Source organism: Ranitomeya imitator, chromosome 5, assembly GCF_032444005.1.
Source record: "Ranitomeya imitator isolate aRanImi1 chromosome 5, aRanImi1.pri, whole genome shotgun sequence".
NCBI classification, from domain to species: Eukaryota; Metazoa; Chordata; class Amphibia; order Anura; family Dendrobatidae; genus Ranitomeya; species Ranitomeya imitator.
The window spans coordinates 708,562,678-708,586,006 of NC_091286.1; the positions used below are offsets into that span (position 1 = coordinate 708,562,678).

General features: G+C 37.6%; 1 protein-coding gene across 2 annotated transcripts in view; it reads right to left on the bottom strand.

Annotated features, from left to right (window-relative positions):
• The window catches only part of EIF2B4 (eukaryotic translation initiation factor 2B subunit delta), a 50,187-nt gene that overhangs the window by 22,339 nt on the left and 4,519 nt on the right, over positions 1–23,329 (bottom strand). For both annotated transcript variants that reach the window (XM_069728613.1, XM_069728614.1), the window contains exons 2-3: positions 7,677–7,714; positions 5,998–6,136 (exon numbers count right to left, since the gene is read on the bottom strand). In XM_069728613.1, coding sequence (XP_069584714.1) covers positions 5,998–6,136; positions 7,677–7,714 — 177 coding nt within the window. The remainder of the gene's footprint in view (positions 1–5,997; positions 6,137–7,676; positions 7,715–23,329) is intronic.

A 23,329-nucleotide genomic window follows, 5' to 3' on the forward strand; every position in this document is an offset into this window, starting at 1 on the left:
CATCCACCCTAAATTGGGGTCCCGTGAAGATCCTATCCCCGGGTAGACCATTGACTGTCACCAGGATTGGGGACTTTTACCGACCTTTGCCGATGGCCCAAGTTTTCCCGGAATCTCTCCCCAACGGTTTTATTGGGAACTGATCTGTTCACTTTTCTGTTCAAGCTGAGGCTAGAGGTGATCGGTTTTCTCCACTGGCCATAATCTCTCATTTCCCCAAATTCCTCTCTTAGCGTTGCCTGGTCTGCGATCCATCAGATAATCCGCTTTAATTTCGCGTTAACATCAGGGGAGGGCCCCTTACACTGGGGTCAATTGGAAGTCAAAGCCTTATTTCCATATTCACCAACTATGAAATGGCTTATAGATTTTTACAATTATTTACAGTTGCTTGCAAAAGTTATCAGTCCCTTAGCATTTTTCGTGTTTTGCTACCTCACAACCTGAATTTCTCTGTTTTGTGTTTTCATCAGTTCATGTAAAGAACATGCCAACAACTGTGAACATTTGGTTCTTTTTATTGTAAAGCAAAACAAGTAGGACAAAATAACTGAAAACTTCAGCGTGAATAACTGTTCACCCCCCAAGTCAGTACTCTGTAGAGCCTCCTTTTGTGGCAATTACAACTGCAAGTCGCTTTGGATTAGTCTCTGTCATGAGGTGACGGTGCGTAAGTCGGGAAAGGGGCGCTGCACTGTCCCTAGGGCCGAGACCCTAACTATCCCTGCTCCCAAAGATACCTCTAAAAGGTTCTCTTGTTATACCCTAAGCTGTCTCATCCCCCTCCTCAGGAGGCTCAGGACAGGTATGTTAGTGTATAAACACGCAAGACAAACAGGGATAACGAGAAGCAACTAACATACAAAAACACTCAACGGGAGAGAGTGATTTATAGGGAAGGGTAGGGATGTACAAACCAAATGGGAATAAGACAATGAGGAAAGCATATAAACAAAAAATGCACGCAATAATCTCCTGTAGCAACAACAATCTCCAACTCAGCACAACAACTGAAGAGGAGCTAGGAAGTAAAGCTTTCACTGGCAAGGAAGAGAAGGTCTGGCCAGATTTTACAGGGAGAGGAAATGACCAGGTCAGGAACAGCTCTAAGATGGAGCTGCAAATTTCTAAAAAGAATAGAAAGGGTAGTTAACCTCTTCAGCATCAAAGGAAACGAAAATCCATTTAATATGAGACAAATACACAGGCTAACTGGAAGATCTATGATTCACAACACGTAGCGATTTTCTAACCCCAGATCTCCCAGGAGGACGCGACCCTCTGAGATTTCCACATCTTGCCACTGAGATTTTTGCCCAGTTCTTCAAGGCAAAACTGCTTCAGCTCCTTCAAGTTTGCTTTTCACCAGAAGAAACCATCTATCTTCAAGTCTGACCACAGATTCTCAATTGGATTAAGGTCAGGGCTTTCACTCAGCCACTCCAAAACAGTTACACGTTTCCCCTTAAACCAGTCGAGGGTTGCTTTAGCAGTATGCTTTGGGTCATAGTCTTGTTAGAAGACAAATCTCCGTCCCAGTCTCAAACCACTAACAGACAAACAGGTTTTGCTCAAGAATATCCCTGTATTTCACACCATCTATCTTCCCTCTAAATTCAGATCAATTTCCCTGTCCCTCCTGATGAAAAATATCACCACAGCATGATGCTGCCACCACTACCTTATACTGTGGGGATGGTGTTCTTGGCGTGATGAGCGGTGATCTTTTGGCGCCAGAAATAGCGTTTACCTTGGTGGTCAAAAAGTTCAATTTTGGTCTCCTCTGACCACAGCACCTTCCTCCATACATTTGAGGAGTCTCGCATGTCTTGGCAGAAATCAAAACAAGTCTTACACTTAGTGTGTGCAAGTAAAAGGCTTTTTTTTCTGCTCACTCTTCCATAAAGACCACCTTAAGCCGTACACTCCGTAATTGTGGTCATATGGACAGATACTCCAATCTCTGCTGGGAACTCTGCAGCTCCACCAGGGTTATTTTTGGTCTCTGTGCAGCCTCTCTGGTTATTGCCCTCCTTGCCCGTGCAGTGTTTAGGTTTGGTGGGCGACCTCTATTGTCAGGCTTGTTGTGCTACCATGTGCTTATGTTTGATAATGGATTTGATGGCGCTCTGGGAAGTCACAGATTGGGAATTATATATATCCCAATCCTGACTTGTATTAAACAACTTTGTCCCTGACTTGTTTGGAGATCTCCGTGGTCTTCATGGTGGTGTTTGGAGATCTCCGTGGTCTTCATGGTGGTGTTTGGAGATCTCCATGGTGGTGTTTGGTTATCGTTGCCTCTTGTTAATAGTGTTGCAGCCTCTGTGTATATACTGACAGACATGTGATACTTAGATTGCACACAGAGGGACGTCCTGTCATTAAGCATGGGACTTATGAAGGTTATTGCTTGCACCAGAAATTTTTAGAGGCTTCATTACAAAAGGGGTGAATACATATGCACAATTTTTGTTCATTTAATCCCATGAATTTAAGCCTATAATTTTCTCACTTCACCATCTTAGACTATGTAGTGCTGATGTGTCACACAAATTGAATTACAAGAATATTTACACACAGGTTGTAATGTAACAAACAGGTAAAAAGCCAAGGGGGTGAATACTTTAGCAAGCCACTGTATACCAGTCACTGTATACCAGTCAGGGGAATAACGATCGCAGAGGTCACAACCATGCTAATGGACATCTAGCAGGATGGGGCCCGGGATAACGGACGTCTAGCAGGATGGGGCCCGGGATAACGGACATCTAGCAGGATGGGGCCCGGGATAACGGACATCTAGCAGGATGGGGCCCGGGATAACGGACGTCTAGCAGGATGGGGCCCGGGATAACGGACGTCTAGCAGGATGGGGCCCGGGATAACGGACGTCTAGCAGGATGGGGCCCGGGATAACGGACGTCTAGCAGGATGGGGCCCGGGATAACGGACATCTAGCAGGATGGGGCCCGGGATAACGGACGTCTAGCAGGATGGGGCCCGGGATAACGGACATCTAGCAGGATGGGGCCCGGGATAACGGACGTCTAGCAGGATGGGGCCCGGGATAACGGACATCTAGCAGGATGGGGCCCGGGATAACGGACATCTAGCAGGATGGGGCCCGGGATAACGGACATCTAGCAGGATGGGGCCCGGGATAACGGACGTCCAGCAGGATGGGGCCCGGGATAACGGACATCTAGCAGGATGGGGCCCGGGATAACGGACATCTAGCAGGATGGGGCCCGGGATAACGGACATCTAGCAGGATGGGGCCCGGGATAACGGACATCTAGCAGGATGGGGCCCGGGATAACGGACGTCTAGCAGGATGGGGCCCGGGATAACGGACATCTAGCAGGATGGGGCCCGGGATAATGGACGTCTAGCAGGATGGGGCCCGGGATAACGGACGTCTAGAAGGATGGGGCCCGGGATAACGGACGTCTAGCAGGATGGGGCCCGGGATAACGGACATCTAGCAGGATGGGGCCCGGGATAACGGACATCTAGCAGGATGGGGCCCGGGATAACGGACGTCTAGCAGGATGGGGCCCGGGATAACGGACATCTAGCAGGATGGGGCCCGGGATAACGGACGTCTAGCAGGATGGGGCCCGGGATAACGGACATCTAGCAGGATGGGGCCCGGGATAACGGACATCTAGCAGGATGGGGCCCGGGATAACGGACGTCTAGCAGGATGGGGCCCGGGATAACGGACATCTAGCAGGATGAGGCCCGGGATAACGGACGTCTAGCAGGATGGGGCCCGGGATAACGGACGTCTAGCAGGATGGGGCCCGGGATAACGGACATCTAGCAGGATGGGGCCCGGGATAATGGACGTCTAGCAGGATGGGCAACATAGGCACCAGGATATGGGATATACAGTCATGGCAGAAAGTGTTGGTACCCTTGAAATTGTTCCAGAATATGAAGTATTTCTCCCAGAACATTACTGCAATCACACGTTTTGTTTTTTTTACACACAGGGGAAATAAATCGATCTATACAGGAAGAAAAAAAAAAAAAAAAGGCAAATTGACAATGCCACAAAACTCTGATCTTTGCATTATGTGTCTGTGTGCCACGCCATGGATGGAGAACAGAAAGAGTAAAAGAGAACTATCTGAGGACTCGACAACAAAATTGCTGAACAATATCGGCCATATCTCAAGGTTGCAAGTCCGTCTCCAGAGATCTTGATGTTCCTTTGTCCATGGTGGCAAAATAAGCAAGAAGTTTACAACCACTGGCTCTGTAGCTAATCTTCCTGGATGTGGACGGTAGAGAAAAATTGATGAAAAGTTGTAACACAGGATAGTCTGGATGGTGGATAAGCAGCTCAAATCAAGGTCCAAAGAAATTAAAGCTGTCCTTCAGGCTCAGGATGCATCAGTGTCAGAGCAAATTATCCGTCCATATGTAAAAGAAATGAAACGCTATGCCAGGAGACCAAGGAGGACACCACTGCTGATAAAAAAAGCTAGACTGCAGTTTGCCAAAATCCTTCTGGGAAAGAGTCCTATGGACGGATGAGACCAAAATGGAGTTTTTAGGTAAAGCGCATAATTCCACTGTTAACAGAAAACAGAAGAGGCGTACAAAGAAGAGAACACAGTACCTACCGTCAGATATGGTGGAGGATCAAAGATGTTTTGGGGTTCGTTTGCTGCCTCTGGCACTGCTGGCAAGGCATCATGAAATGTGAAGATTTCCATTGGATTTTGGGTGGCAACATAGCGCCCAGTGTTAGAGAGCTGGGTTTGAATCCTAGGGCAGGGGTCGTCAATCAGGATAATGACCCCAAACATACTTCAAGAAGCCCCCAGAAATGAATGGAAACAAAGCGCTGGAGAGTTCAGAAGTGGCAGCAATGAGTCCGGATCTAAATATCATTGATCACCTGTGGAGAGATCTTAAAATTGCTGTTGGGAGAAGGCACCTTCAAATGTGAGACCTGGAGCAGTTTGTAAGATGGGTCGTCTAAAATTCCAGTTGAGAGCTGGAAGAAGCTTCATGATGGCTACAGGAAGCTAATGATTGCAGTTATGTTTTTAGGCCAAATGATGTGCAACCAAATTTTAAGTAGAGTGCCAACATTGTGTCCAGCCAATTTGAGGTTGTATGTGAAATAGTTTAAATTTGTCTTTTTTTCTCTTTATTTCCTATGTGTATTGGAACAGCACAAATAAACAAACAAAGGTGTATAACAAAACAAGTATAATGACCCGGTTCCACCCCCTCAGTGTGTCTGGGATGCAGTTACTGACAGCTCATCCATCCAACCAGAGACTGGGAGGTGCCGACTATCTCCAGGTGTTCCCTGTCCCAGGTGATTGCCAGGCTACTTAACTTGGCTGTTACTCCCTGACCTCTGCCATATCAACATTCAGCCAAGTGAGGTTTGTCTCGCTGTGTTTTACAGGCCGTTGTAAATCTTTTGCGGTCTGACCTTGTTCTGACACTGTGTTTAACCCCTTATGCTCTGATCCGCCATCTCCTGGTATTCTAACCTTGGAACTTTACCAGACTATGTCTTTTTCTTATGACGTACACTCCTGGCTTCTGACCTCTGACTAACTTGTCTCACGGTTTGTCCGTTAAAAAGGAGACTCAACGTCACATGTAATTATAATAATTTTCAAGGAGAAACTTCATTTTGTGGAACAATTTCAAGGGTGCCAACACTTTTGGCCATGACTGTATATTGAAGGATAGGACCAGGATGAGGAAGACCTATACCAGGAAGGAGCCCAAAATGGGTGAGGAGGTGCAGCTCTTAAGTCCTTAAAGGATTTTCAATGTTACAAGACCCTATACCACTGACCACCATGCAGGGGGTCGGTGGTGTTTTTTTTGGGGGAGTGGGTTCCTCAGATCCATATTTTTGCATAGGGGCACATGAGACTTCAGTTAAGCCACTGATCATAGTAATCGACAAGTTTCCGTCAAGGAGCACTGCAATCTAACAGGTCATATACACACCTATGTGGGAGACACTCTCCGGCCCCCCACCTCCCAGGGCCACCACAGAGGCTGCCGCCTTCTCCTTGCTCTTCTTATGCAGCTTTTTTTCCTTGCGTAAGCGAAGCTTTTCCTCCTTTGAGAGCTCCTGACCCTTCACCTGGACACATAGAGGTCTACATCACATCAGCTCTGACACCTCCCAAAAAAAAAAGCCAACACCCCGAGCTTACACACACACACCCATCAACACCTCCCCCTATACAGACCCACATACCCCCACCCCAATACACGCCCACACCCCGAGCTTACACACACACCCCAACACCTCCCCCTATACACACCTACATACCCCCACCCCAATACACGCCCACACCCCAACACCTCCCCCTATACACACCCACATACCCCCACCCCAATACACGCCCACACCCGAGCTTACACACCCCAATACCTCCCCCTATACACACCCACATACCCCCACCCCCAATACACGCCCACACCCCGAGCTTACACACACCCCAACACCTCCCCCTATACACACCCACATACCCCCACCCCAATACACGCCCACACCCCGAGCTTACACACACCCCAACACCTCCCCCTATACACACCCACATACCCCCACCCCAATACACGCCTACACCCCGAGCTTACACACACCCCAACACCTCCCCCTATACACACCCACATACCCCCACCCCAATACACGCCCACACCCCGAGCTTACACACACCCCAACACCTCCCCCTATACACACCTACATACCCCCACCCCAATACACGCCCACACCCCGAGCTTACACACACCCAAACACCTCCCCCTATACACACCCACATACCCCCACCCCAATACACGCCCACACCCGAGCTTACACACACCCCAACACCTCCCCCTATACACACCCACATACCCCCACCCCAATACACGCCCACACCCCGAGCTTACACACACCCCAACACCTCCCCCTATACACACCCACATACCCCCACCCCAATACACGCCCACACCCCGAGCTTACACACACCCCAACACCTCCCCCTATACACACCCACATACCCCCACCCCAATACACGCCTACACCCCGAGCTTACACACACCCCAACACCTCCCCCTATACACACACCCACATACCCCCACCCCAAGCTTACACACACCCCAACACCTCCCCCTATACACACCCACATACCCCCACCCCAATACACGCCCACACCCCGAGTTACACACACCCCAACACCTCCCCCTATACACACCCACATACCCCCACCCCAATACACGCCTACACCCCGAGCTTACACACACCCCAACACCTCCCACTATACACACCCACATACCCCCACCCCAATACACGCCCACACCCCGAGCTTACACACACCTCAATACCTCCCCCTATACCCACCCACATACCCCCAGCACCTCCCCAATACACCCCCCAAGCGTACACAGGCCCCAGCACCTCCGCCTATACCCACCCACACCCCCCAGCAGCTCCCCAACTCACACCCCACTACGTCCCCCAATACACCCACCCCAGCACCTCCCCAATACACCCACACACACACTAAGCTTACACAGACCCCAGGACCTCCCCCACACCAAGCTTGCACAGGTCACAAAACCCCTAAAATTAGTAACACAAGCACAAAATATTAAACAGACGTTCTCACACCCAACCAGTCGCCTGCGACAAATCCTACCTTCACCTGTGCCGAATCCATCGTCTGCTTATCGGCATCTGTACAAGACAAGAAAAAAATATCAGTAGATCCACAGGAAAACCAAACACCTCCCACCGGACTCCTCATAGCTCCGCCGTACGGGTACATCTAATATACACCATAACTCCTAATGGGAGAGGACACTATACATATGTACAGCACCGTCTCCTGTAATACACACAGTGTCGTCTCCTCTATTATATGTTATATATATACAGTGTCGTCTCCTCTATTATATGTTATATATACAGTGTCGTCTCCTCCATTATATGTTATATATATATATACAGTGTCGTCTCCTCTATTATATGTTATATACACAGTGTCGTCTCCTCTATTATATGTTATATATACAGTGTCGTCTCCTCTATTATATGTTATATATATACAGTGTCGTCTCCTCTATTATATGTTATATATACAGTGTCGTCTCCTCTATTATATGTTATATATACAGTGTCGTCTCCTCTATTATATGTTATATACACAGTGTCGTCTCCTCTATTATATGTTATATATACACAGTGTCGTCTCCTCTATTATATGTTATATATATATACAGTGTCGTCTCCTCGATTATATGTTATATATACAGTGTCGTCTCCTCTATTATATGTTATATACACAGTGTCGTCTCCTCTATTATATGTTATATATACAGTGTCGTCTCCTCTATTATATGTTATATATATACAGTGTCGTCTCCTCTATTATATGTTATATATACAGTGTCGTCTCCTCTATTATATGTTATATATACAGTGTCGTCTCCTCTATTATATGTTATATATACACAGTGTCGTCTCCTCTATTATATGTTATATATATATACAGTGTCGTCTCCTCTATTATATGATATATATACACAGTGTCGTCTCCTCTATTATATGTTATATATACAGTGTCGTCTCCTCTATTATATGTTATATATACAGTGTCGTCTCCTCTATTATATGTTATATATACAGTGTCGTCTCCTCTATTATATGTTATATATACAGTGTCGTCTCCTCTATTATATGTTATATATACAGTGTCGTCTCCTCTATTATATGTTATATATACAGTGTCGTCTCCTCTATTATATGTTATATATATACAGTGTCGTCTCCTCTATTATATGTTATATACAGTGTCGTCTCCTCTATTATATGTTATATATATACAGTGTCGTCTTCTCTATTATATGTTATATATACAGTGTCGTCTCCTCTATTATATGTTATATATACAGTGTCGTCTCCTCTATTATATGTTATATATACAGTGTCGTCTCCTCTATTATATGTTATATATATACAGTGTCATCTCCTCTATTATATGTTATATATACAGTGTCGTCTCCTCTATTATATGTTATATATATATACAGTGTCGTCTCCTCTATTATATGTTATATATACAGTGTCGTCTCCTCTATTATATGTTATATATACAGTGTCGTCTCCTCTATTATATGTTATATACAGTGTCGTCTCCTCTATTATGTTATATACACAGTGTCGTCTCCTCTTATTATATGTTATATATACAGTGTCGTCTCCTCTATTATATGTTATATATACAGTGTCGTCTCCTCTATTATATGTTATATATACAGTGTCGTCTCCTCTATTATGTTATATATACAGTGTCGTCTCCTCTATTATATGTTATATATACAGTGTCGTCTCCTCTATTATATGTTATATATACAGTGTCGTCTCCTCTATTATGTTATATATACAGTGTCGTCTCCTCTATTATATGTTATATATACAGTGTCGTCTCCTCTATTATATGTTATATATACAGTGTCGTCTCCTCTATTATATGTTATATATACAGTGACGTCTCCTCTATTATATGTTATATATACACAGTGTCGTCTCCTCTTATTATATGTTATATATACAGTGTCGTCTCCTCTATTATATGTTATATATACAGTGTCGTCGCCTCTATTATATGTTATATATACAGTGTCGTCTCCTCTATTATATGTTATATACAGTGTCGTCTCCTCTATTATATGTTATATATACACAGTGTCGTCTCCTCTTATTATATGTTATATATACAGTGTCGTCTCCTCTATTATATGTTATATACACAGTGTCGTCTCCTCTATTATATGTTATATATATATATATATATATATATATATATATACAGTGTCGTCTCCTCTATTATATGTTATATATATACAGTGTCGTCTCCTCTATTATATGTTATATATACACAGTGTCGTCTCCTCTATTATATGTTATATATACACAGTGTCGTCTCCTCTATTATATGTTATATATACACAGTGTCGTCTCCTCTATTATATGTTATATATACACAGTGTCGTCTCCAATATTATATGTTATATATACACAGTGTCGTCTCCTCTATTATATGTTATATATACACAGTGTCGTCTCCTCTATTATATGTTATATATACAGTGTCGTCTCCTCTATTATATGTTATATATACAGTGTCGTCTCCTCTATTATATGTTATATATACACAGTGTCGTCTCCTCTATTATATGTTATATATACTGTGTCGTCTCCTCTATTATATGTTATATATACAGTGTCGTCTCCTCTATTATATGTTATATACACAGTGTCGTCTCCTCTATTATATGTTATATACACAGTGTCGTCTCCTCTATTATATGTTATATATATACACAGTGTCGTCTCCTCTATTATATGTTATATATACAGTGTCGTCTCCTCTATTATGTTATATATATACAGTGTCGTCTCCTCTATTATGTTATATATATACAGTGTCGTCTCCTCTATTATATGTTATATATATACAGTGTCGTCTCCTCTATTATATGTTATATATATACAGTGTCGTCTCCTCTATTATATGTTATATATATACAGTGTCGTCTCCTCTATTATGTTATATATACAGTGTCGTCTCCTCTATTATATGTTATATATATATACACAGTGTCGTCTCCTCTATTATATGTTATATATATACAGTGTCGTCTCCTCTATTATATGTTATATATATACAGTGTCGTCTCCTCTATTATATGTTATATACACAGTGTCGTCTCCTCTATTATATGTTATATATACACAGTGTCGTCTCCTCTATTATATGTTATATATACAGTGTCGTCTCCTCTATTATATGTTATATATACACAGTGTCGTCTCCTCTATTATATGTTATATATAGTGTCGTCTCCTCTAATATATGTTATATATATACACAGTGTCGTCTCCTCTATTATATGTTATATATATACAGTGTCGTCTCCTCTATTATATGTTATATATACAGTTTCGTCTCCTCTATTATATGTTATATATAGTGTCGTCTCCTCTATTATATGTTATATATATATATATATATACACAGTGTCGTCTCCTCTATTATATGTTATATATATACAGTGTCGTCTCCTCTATTATATGTTATATACACAGTGTCGTCTCCTCTTATTATATGTTATATATACAGTGTCGTCTCCTCTATTATATGTTATATATACAGTGTCGTCTCCTCTTATTATATGTTATATATACAGTGTCGTCTCCTCTATTATATGTTATATATATATATATATATATATACACACAGTGTCGTCTCCTCTATTATATGTTATATATACACAGTGTCGTCTCCTCTATTATATGTTATATATACACAGTGTCGTCTCCTCTATTATATGTTATATATAGTGTCGTCTCCTCTATTATATGTTATATATATATATATACACAGTGTCGTCTCCTCTATTATATGTTATATATATACAGTGTCGTCTCCTCTATTATATGTTATATACACAGTGTCGTCTCCTCTTATTATATGTTATATATACAGTGTCGTCTCCTCTATTATATGTTATATATACAGTGTCGTCTCCTCTATTATATGTTATATATATATATATATATATATACACACAGTGTCGTCTCCTCTATTATATGTTATATATACACAGTGTCGTCTCCTCTATTATATGTTATATATACACAGTGTCGTCTCCTCTATTATATGTTATATACAGTGTCGTCTCCTCTATTATAGGTTATATACACAGTGTCGTCTCCTCTATTATATGTTATATACACAGTGTCGTCTCCTCTATTATATGTTATATACACAGTGTCGTCTCCTCTATTATATGTTATATACACAGTGTCGTCTCCTCTATTATATGTTATATACACAGTGTCGTCTCCTCTATTATATGTTATATACACAGTGTCGTCTCCTCTATTATATGTTATATATACAGTGTCGTCTCCTCTATTATATGTTATATATATATACAGTGTCGTCTCCTCTATTATATGATATATATATACAGTGTCGTCTCCTCTATTATATGTTATATATACAGTGTCGTCTCCTCTATTATATGTTATATATACAGTGTCGTCTCCTCTATTATATGTTATATATACAGTGTCGTCTCCTCTATTATATGTTATATATATACAGTGTCGTCTCCTCTATTATATGTTATATACAGTGTCGTCTCCTCTATTATATGTTATATACAGTGTCGTCTCCTCTATTATATGTTATATATATACAGTGTCGTCTTCTCTATTATATGTTATATATACAGTGTCGTCTCCTCTATTATATGTTATATATACAGTGTCGTCTCCTCTATTATATGTTATATATACAGTGTCGTCTCCTCTATTATATGTTATATATACAGTGTCGTCTCCTCTATTATATGTTATATATACAGTGTCGTCTCCTCTATTATGTTATATATACAGTGTCGTCTCCTCTATTATATGTTATATATACACAGTGTCGTCTCCTCTATTATATGTTATATATACACAGTGTCGTCTCCTCTATTATATGTTATATATACAGTGTCGTCTCCTCTATTATATGTTATATATACAGTGTCGTCTCCTCTATTATATGTTATATATACAGTGTCGTCTCCTCTATTATATGTTATATATACACAGTGTCGTCTCCTCTATTATATGTTATATACACAGTGTCGTCTCCTCTATTATATGTTATATACACAGTGTCGTCTCCTCTATTATATGTTATATATATATACACAGTGTCGTCTCCTCTATTATATGTTATATATACAGTGTCGTCTCCTCTATTATGTTATATATATATACAGTGTCGTCTCCTCTATTATGTTATATATATACAGTGTCGTCTCCTCGATTATATGTTATATATATACAGTGTCGTCTCCTCTATTATATGTTATATATATATATATACACAGTGTCGTCTCCTCTATTATATGTTATATATACAGTGTCGTCTCCTCTATTATGTTATATATATACAGTGTCGTCTCCTCTATTATATGTTATATATATACAGTGTCGTCTCCTCTATTATATGTTATATATATACAGTGTCGTCTCCTCTATTATATGTTATATATACAGTGTCATCTCCTCTATTATGTTATATATACAGTGTCGTCTCCTCTATTATATATATATACACACAGTGTCGTCTCCTCTATTATATGTTATATATATATACACAGTGTCGTCTCCTCTATTATATGTTATATATATACAGTGTCGTCTCCTCTATTATATGTTATATATATACAGTGTTGTCTCCTCTATTATATGTTATATACACAGTGTCGTCTCCTCTATTATATGTTATATATACAGTGTCGTCTCCTCTATTATATGTTATATATACACAGTGTCGTCTCCTCTATTATATGTTATATATAGTGTCGTCTCCTCTATTATATGTTATATATATACACAGTGTCGTCTCCTCTATTATATGTTATATATATACAGTGTCGTCTCCTCTATTATATGTTATATACACAGTGTCGTCTCCTCTTATTATATGTTATATATACACAGTGTCGTCTCCTCTATTATATGTTATATATACAGTGTCGTCTCCTCTATTATATGTTATATATATACAGGGTCTTCTCCTCTATTATATGTTATATACACAGTGTCGTCTCCTCTATTATATGTTATATACACAGTGTCGTCTCCTCTATTATATGTTATATATAGTGTCGTCTCCTCTATTATATGTTATATATATATACACAGTGTCGTCTCCTCTATTATATGTTATATATATACAGTGTCGTCTCCTCTATTATATGTTATATACACAGTGTCGTCTCCTCTTATTATATGTTATATATACAGTGTCGTCTCCTCTATTATATGTTATATATACAGTGTCGTCTCCTCTATTATATGTTATATATATATATATATATATATATATATACACAGTGTCGTCTCCTCTATTATATGTTATATATACACAGTGTCGTCTCCTCTATTATATGTTATATATACAGTGTCGTCTCCTCTATTATATGTTATATATACAGTGTCGTCTCCTCTATTATATGTTATATATACACAGTGTCGTCTCCTCTATTATATGTTATATACAGTGTCGTCTCCTCTATTATATGTTATATACACAGTGCCGTCTCCTCTATTATATGTTATATACACAGTGTCGTCTCCTCTATTATATGTTATATACACAGTGTCGTCTCCTCTATTATATGTTATATACACAGTGTCGTCTCCTCTATTATATGTTATATACACAGTGTCGTCTCCTCTATTATATGTTATATATACAGTGTCGTCTCCTCTATTATATGTTATATACACAGTGTCGTCTCCTCTATTATATGTTATATACACAGTGTCGTCTCCTCTATTATATGTTATATATACAGTGTCGTCTCCTCTATTATATGTTATATATACAGTGTCGTCTCCTCTATTATATGTTATATACACAGTGTCGTCTCCTCTATTATATGTTATATACACAGTGTCGTCTCCTCTATTATATGTTATATACACAGTGTCGTCTCCTCTATTATATGTTATATACACAGTGTCGTCTCCTCTATTATATGTTATATACAGTGTCGTCTCCTCTATTATATGTTATATATACACAGTGTCGTCTCCTCTTATTATATGTTATATATACACAGTGTCGTCTCCTCTTATTATATGTTATATATACAGTGTCGTCTCCTCTATTATATGTTATATATACAGTGTCGTCTCCTCTATTATATGTTATATACACAGTGTCGTCTCCTCTATTATATGTTATATACAGTGTCGTCTCCTCTATTATATGTTATATATACAGTGTCGTCTCCTCTATTATATGTTATATACACAGTGTCGTCTCCTCTATTATATGTTATATACAGTGTCGTCTCCTCTATTATATGTTATATACAGTGTCGTCTCCTCTATTATATGTTATATATACACAGTGTCGTCTCCTCTATTATATGTTATATATACAGTGTCGTCTCCTCTATTATGTTATATATACAGTGTCGTCTCCTCTATTATATGTTATATATATACAGTGTCGTCTCCTCTATTATATGTTATATATATACAGTGTCGTCTCCTCTATTATGTTATATATACAGTGTCGTCTCCTCTATTATATGTTATATATACAGTGTCGTCTCCTCTATTATATGTTATATATACAGTGTCGTCTCCTCTATTATATGTTATACACAGTGTCGTCTCCTCTATTATATGTTATATATACAGTGTCGTCTCCTCTATTATGTTATACAGTGGGGCAAAAAAGTATTTAGTCAGTCAGCAATAGTGCAAGTTCCACCACTTAAAAAGATGAGAGGCGTCTGTAATTTACATCATAGGTAGACCTCAACTATGGGACACAAACTGAGAAAAAAAAAATCCAGAAAATCACATTGTCTGTTTTTTTAACATTTTATTTGCATATTATGGTGGAAAATAAGTGTTTGGTCAGAAACAAAATTTCATCTCAATACTTTGTAATATATCCTTTGTTGGCAATGACAGAGGTCAAACGTTTTCTGTAAGTCTTCACAAGGTTGCCACACACTGTTGTTGGTATGTTGGCCCATTCCTCCATGCAGATCTCCTCTATAGCAGTGATGTTTTTGGCTTTTCACTTGGCAACACGGACTTTCAACTCCCTCCAAAGGTTTTCTATAGGGTTGAGATCTGGAGACTGGCTAGGCCACTCCAGGACCTTGAAATGCTTCTTACGAAGCCACTCCTTCGTTGCCCTGGCGGTGTGCTTTGGATCATTGTCATGTTGAAAGACCCAGCCACGTTTCATCTTCAATGCCCTTGCTGATGGAAGGAGGTTTGCACTCAAAATCTCACGATACATGGCCCCATTCATTCTTTCATGTACCCGGATCAGTCATCCTGGCCCCTTTGCAGAGAAACAGCCCCAAAGCATGATGTTTCCACCACCATGCTTTACAGTATGTATGGTGTTTGATGGATGCAACTCAGTATTCTTTTTCCTCCAAACACGACAAGTTGTGTTTCTACCAAACAGTTCCAGTTTGGTTTCATCAGACCATAGGACATTCTCCCAAAACTCCTCTGGATCATCCAAATGCTCTCTAGCAAACTTCAGACGGGCCCGGACATGTACTGGCTTAAGCAGTGGGACACGTCTGGCACTGCAGGATCTGAGTCCATGTTGGCATAGTGTGTTACTTATGGTAGGCCTTGTTACATTGGTCCCAGCTCTCTGCAGTTCATTCACTAGGTCCCCCCGCGTGGTTCTGGGATTTTTGCTCACCGTTCTTGTGATCATTCTGACCCCACGGGGTGGGATTTTGCGTGGAGCCCCAGATCGAGGGAGATTATCAGTGGTCTTGTATGTCTTCCATTTTCTAATTATTGCTCCCACTGTTGATTTCTTCACTCCAAGCTGGTTGACTATTGCAGATTCAGTCTTCCCAGCCTGGTGCAGGGCTACAATTTTGTTTCTGGTGTCCTTTGACAGCTCTTTGGTCTTCACTATAGTGGAGTTTGGAGTCAGACTGTTTGAGGGTGTGCACAGGTGTCTTTTTATACTGATAACAAGTTTAAACAGGTGCCATTACTACAGGTAATGAGTGGAGGACAGAGGAGCCTCTTAAAGAAGAAGTTACAGGTCTGTGAGAGCCAGAAATCTTGATTGTTTGTTTCTGACCAAATACTTATTTTCCACCATAATATGCAAATAAAATGTTAAAAAAACAGACAATGTGATTTTCTGGATTTTTTTTTCTCAGTTTGTCTCCCATAGTTGAGGTCTACCTATGATGTAAATTACAGACGCCTCTCATCTTTTTAAGTGGTGGAACTTGCACTATTGCTGACTGACTAAATACTTTTTTGCCCCACTGTATATACAGTGTCGTCTCCTCTATTATGTTATATATACAGTGTCGTCTCCTTTATTATATGTTATATATACAGTGTCGTCTCCTCTATTATATGTTATATATACAGTGTCGTCTCTATTATATGTTATATACACAGTATCGTCTCCTCTATTATATGTTATATATACAGTGTCGTCTCCTCTATTATATGTTATATATACAGTGTCGTCTCCTCTATTATATGTTATATATACAGTGTCGTCTCCTCTATTATATGTTATATATACAGTGTCGTCTCCTCTATTATATGTTATATATACAGTGTCGTCTCCTCTATTATATGTTATATATATACAGTGTCGTCTCCTCTATTATATGTTATATATATACAGTGTCGTCTCCTCTATTATATGTTATATATACACAGTGTCGTCTCCTCTATTATATGTTATATATACAGTGTCGTCTCCTCTATTATATGTTATATATACACAGTGTCGTCTCCTCTATTATATGTTATATATACAGTGTCGTCTCCTCTATTATATGTTATATATACACAGTGTCGTCTCCTCTATTATATGTTATATATACAGTGTCGTCTCCTCTATTATATGTTATATATACAGTGTCGTCTCCTCTATTATATGTTATATATACAGTGTCGTCTCCTCTATTATATGTTATATATATATATATACAGTGTCGTCTCCTCTATTATATGTTATATATACAGTGTCGTCTCCTCTATTATATGTTATATATACAGTGTCGTCTCCTCTATATGTTATATATACAGTGTCGTCTCCTCTATTATATGTTATATATACAGTGTCGTCTCCTCTATTATATGTTATATATATATATATACAGTGTCTTCTCCTCTATTATATGTTATATATACACAGTGTCGTCTCCTCTATTATATGTTATATATACAGTGTCGTCTCCTCTATTATATGTTATATATACAGGGTCGTCCCCTCTATTATATGTTATATATACACAGTGTCGTCTCCTCTATTATATGTTATATATACAGTGTCGTCTCCTCTATTATATGTTATATATACACAGTGTCGTCTCCTCTATTATATGTTATATATATATATATATACAGTGTCGTCTCCTCTATTATATGTTATATATACACAGTGTCGTCTCCTCTATTATATGTTATACATACACAGTGTCGTCTCCTCTATTATATGTTATATATATATATATACAGTGTCGTCTCCTCTATTATATGTTATATATATATATACAGTGTCGTCTCCTCTATTATATGTTATATATACAGTGTCGTCTCCTCTATTATATGTTATATATATATATATACAGTGTCGTCTCCTCTATTATATGTTATATACACAGTGTCGTCTCCTCTATTATATGTTATATATACAGTGTCGTCTCCTCTATTATATGTTATATATATACAGTGTCGTCTCCTCTATTATATGTTATATATATATACAGTGTCGTCTCCTCTATTATATGTTATATATACAGTGTCGTCTCCTCTATTATATGTTATATATACAGTGTCGTCTCCTCTATTATATGTTATATACACAGTGTCGTCTCCTCTATTATATGTTATATATATATATATATATACACAGTGTCGTCACCTCTATTATATGTTATATATACAGTGTCGTCTCCTCTATTATATGTTATATATACAGTGTCGTCTCCTCTATTATATGTTATATATACACAGTGTCGTCTCCTCTATTATATGTTATATATATATACAGTGTCGTCTCCTCTATTATATGTTATATATACACAGTGTCGTCTCCTCTATTATATGTTATATATATACACAGTGTCGTCTCCTCTATTATATGTTATATATACACAGTGTCGTCTCCTCTATTATATGTTATATACACAGTGTCGTCTCCTCTATTATATGTTATATATACACAGTGTCGTCTCCTCTATTATATGTTATATACACAGTGTCGTCTCCTCTATTATATGTTATATATACAGTGTCGTCTCCTCTATTATATGTTATATATACACAGTGTCGTCTCCTCTATTATATGTTATATATACAGTGTCGTCTCCTCTATTATATGTTATATACACAGTGTCGTCTCCTCTATTATATGTTATATACACAGTGTCGTCTCCTCTATTATATGTTATATATACAGTGTCGTCTCCTCTATTATATGTTATATATATACACAGTGTCGTCTCCTCTAGTATATGTTATATATATATACAGTGTCGTCTCCTCTAGTATATGTTATATACACAGTGTCGTCTCCTCTATTATATGTTATATACAGTGTCGTCTCCTCTATTATATGTTATATATACAGTGTCGTCTCCTCTATTATGTTATATATACAGTGTCGTCTCCTCTATTATATGTTATATATATATACAGTGTCGTCTCCTCTATTATATGTTATATATATACAGTGTCGTCTCCTCTATTATGTTATATATACAGTGTCGTCTCCTCTATTATATATATATACACACAGTGTCGTCTCCTCTATTATATGTTATATATATATATATATATACACAGTGTCGTCTCCTCTATTATATGTTATATACACAGTGTCGTCTCCTCTATTATATATATATACACAGTGTCGTCTCCTCTATTATATGTTATATACACAGTGTCGTCTCCTCTATTATATGTTATATATACAGTGTCGTCTCCTCTATTATATGTTATATATATACAGTGTCGTCTCCTCTATTATATGTTATATATACAGTGTCGTCTCCTCTATTATATGTTATATACACAGTGTCGTCTCCTCTATTATATGTTATATACACAGTGTCGTCTCCTCTATTATATGTTATATATATATACACAGTGTCGTCTCCTCTATTATATGTTATATACACAGTGTCGTCTCCTCTATTATATGTTATATACACAGTGTCGTCTCCTCTATTATATGTTATATATACAGTGTCGTCTCCTCTATTATATGTTATATATACACAGTGTCGTCTCCTCTATTATATGTTATATATACAGTGTCGTCTCCTCTATTATATGTTATATATACACAGTGTCGTCTCCTCTATTATATGTTATATATACAGTGTCGTCTCCTCTATTATATGTTATATACACAGTGTCGTCTCCTCTATTATATGTTATATATATATACACAGTGTCGTCTCCTCTATTATATGTTATATACACAGTGTCGTCTCCTCTATTATATGTTATATATATATATATACAGTGTCGTCTCCTCTATTATATGTTATATACACACAGTGTCGTCTCCTCTATTATATGTTATATATATACACAGTGTCGTCTCCTCTATTATATGTTATATATATACACAGTGTCGTCTCCTCTATTATATGTTATATACACACAGTGTCGTCTCCTCTATTATATGTTATATATACACAGTGTCGTCTCCTCTATTATATGTTATATATATACACAGTGTCGTCTCCTCTATTATATGTTATATATATACAGTGTCGTCTCCTCTATTATATGTTATATATACAGTGTCGTCTCCTCTATTATATGTTATATATACAGTGTCGTCTCCTCTATTATATGTTATATATACAGTGTCGTCTCCTCTATTATATGTTATATATACAGTGTCGTCTCCTCTATTATATGTTATATATACACAGTGTCGTCTCCTCTATTATATGTTATATATACACAGTGTCGTCTCCTCTATTATATGTTATATACACAGTGTCGTCTCCTCTATTATATGTTATATACACAGTGTCGTCTCCTCTATTATATGTTATATATATACAGTGTCGTCTCCTCTATTATATGTTATATATACACAGTGTCGTCTCCTCTATTATATGTTATATACACAGTGTCATCTCCTCTATTATATGTTATATATACAGTGTCGTCTCCTCTATTATATGTTATATATACAGTGTCGTCTCCTCTATTATGTTATATATACAGTGTCGTCTCCTCTTATTATATGTTATATATACAGTGTCGTCTCCTCTATTATATGTTATATATATACAGTGTCGTCTCCTCTATTATATGTTATATATACAGTGTCGTCTCCTCTATTATATGTTATATATATACAGTGTCGTCTCCTCTATTATATGTTATATATACACAGTGTCGTCTCCTCTATTATATGTTATATATACACAGTGTCGTCTCCTCTATTATATGTTATATATACACAGTGTCGTCTCCTCTATTATATGTTATATATACAGTGTCGTCTCCTCTATTATATGTTATATATATACAGTGTCGTCTCCTCTATTATATGTTATATATACAGTGTCGTCTCCTCTATTATATGTTATATATATACAGTGTCGTCTCCTCTATTATATGTTATATATACACAGTGTCGTCTCCTCTATTATATGTTATATATACACAGTGTCGTCTCCTCTATTATATGTTATATATATACAGTGTCATCTCCTCTATTATATGTTATATATATATATACAGTGTCGTCTCCTCTATTATATGTTATACACACAGTGTCGTCTCCTCTATTATATGTTATATATATACAGTGTCGTCTCCTCTATTATATGTTATATATACAGTGTCGTCTCCTCTATTATATGTTATATATATACAGTGTCGTCTCCTCTATTATATGTTATATATACAGTGTCGTCTCCTCTATTATATGTTATATATACAGTGTCGTCTCCTCTATTATATGTTATATATACAGTGTCGTCTCCTCTATTATATGTTATATATACAGTGTCGTCTCCTCTATTATATGTTATATACACAGTGTCGTCTCCTCTATTATATGTTATATATACAGTGTCGTCTCCTCTATTATATGTTATATATATACACAGTGTCGTCTCCTCTATTATATGTTATATACAGTGTCGTCTCCTCTATTATATGTTATATATATATACAGTGTCGTCTCCTCTATTATATGTTATATATATACAGTGTCATCTCCTCTATTATATGTTATATATACACAGTGTCATCTCCTCTATTATATGTTATATATACAGTGTCGTCTCCTCTATTATATGTTATATACACAGTGTCGTCTCCTCTATTATATGTCATATATACAGTGTCGTCTCCTCTATTATATGTTATATATACAGTGTCGTCTCCTCTATTATATGTTATATATACAGTGTCGTCTCCTCTATTATATGTTATATATATACAGTGTCGTCTCCTCTATTATATGTTATATATATACAGTGTCGTCTCCTCTATTATATGTTATATATACAGTGTCGTCTCCTCTATTATATGTTATACACACAGTGTCGTCTCCTCTATTATATGTTATACACACAGTGTCGTCTCCTCTATTATATGTTATATATACAGTGTCGTCTCCTCTATTATATGTTATATATACAGTGTCGTCTCCTCTATTATATGTTATATATACAGTGTCGTCTCCTCTATTATATGTTATACACACAGTGTCGTCTCCTCTATTATATGTTATATACACACAGTGTCGTCTCCTCTATTATATGTTATATACACAGTGTCGTCTCCTCTATTATATGTTATATATACACAGTGTCGTCTCCTCTATTATATGTTATATATATATACAGTGTCGTCTCCTCTATTATATGTTATATACACAGTGTCGTCTCCTCTATTATATGTTATATATACACAGTGTCGTCTCCTCTATTATATGTTATATATATACAGTGTCGTCTCCTCTATTATATGTTATATATATATACAGTGTCGTCTCCTCTATTATATGTTATATATATATACAGTGTCGTCTCCTCTATTATATGTTATATACACAGTGTCGTCTCCTCTATTATATGTTATATATACAGTGTCGTCTCCTCTATTATATGTTATATATATATACAGTGTCGTCTCCTCTATTATATGTTATATATATACAGTGTCGTCTCCTCTATTATATGTTATATATACACAGTGTCGTCTCCTCTATTATATGTTATACACACAGTGTCGTCTCCTCTATTATATGTTATATATATACAGTGTCGTCTCCTCTATTATATGTTATATATATATACAGTGTCGTCTCCTCTATTATATGTTATATATATACAGTGTCGTCTCCTCTATTATATGTTATATACACAGTGTCGTCTCCTCTATTATATGTTATATACACAGTGTCGTCTCCTCTATTATATGTTATATATACAGTGTCGTCTCCTCTATTATATGTTATATATACAGTGTCGTCTCCTCTATTATATGTTATATATATACAGTGTCGTCTCCTCTATTATATGTTATATATACACAGTGTCGTCTCCTCTATTATATGTTATACACACAGTGTCGTCTCCTCTATTATATGTTATATACACAGTGTCGTCTCCTCTATTATATGTTATATATATATACAGTGTCGTCTCCTCTATTATATGTTATATATATACAGTGTCGTCTCCTCTATTATATGTT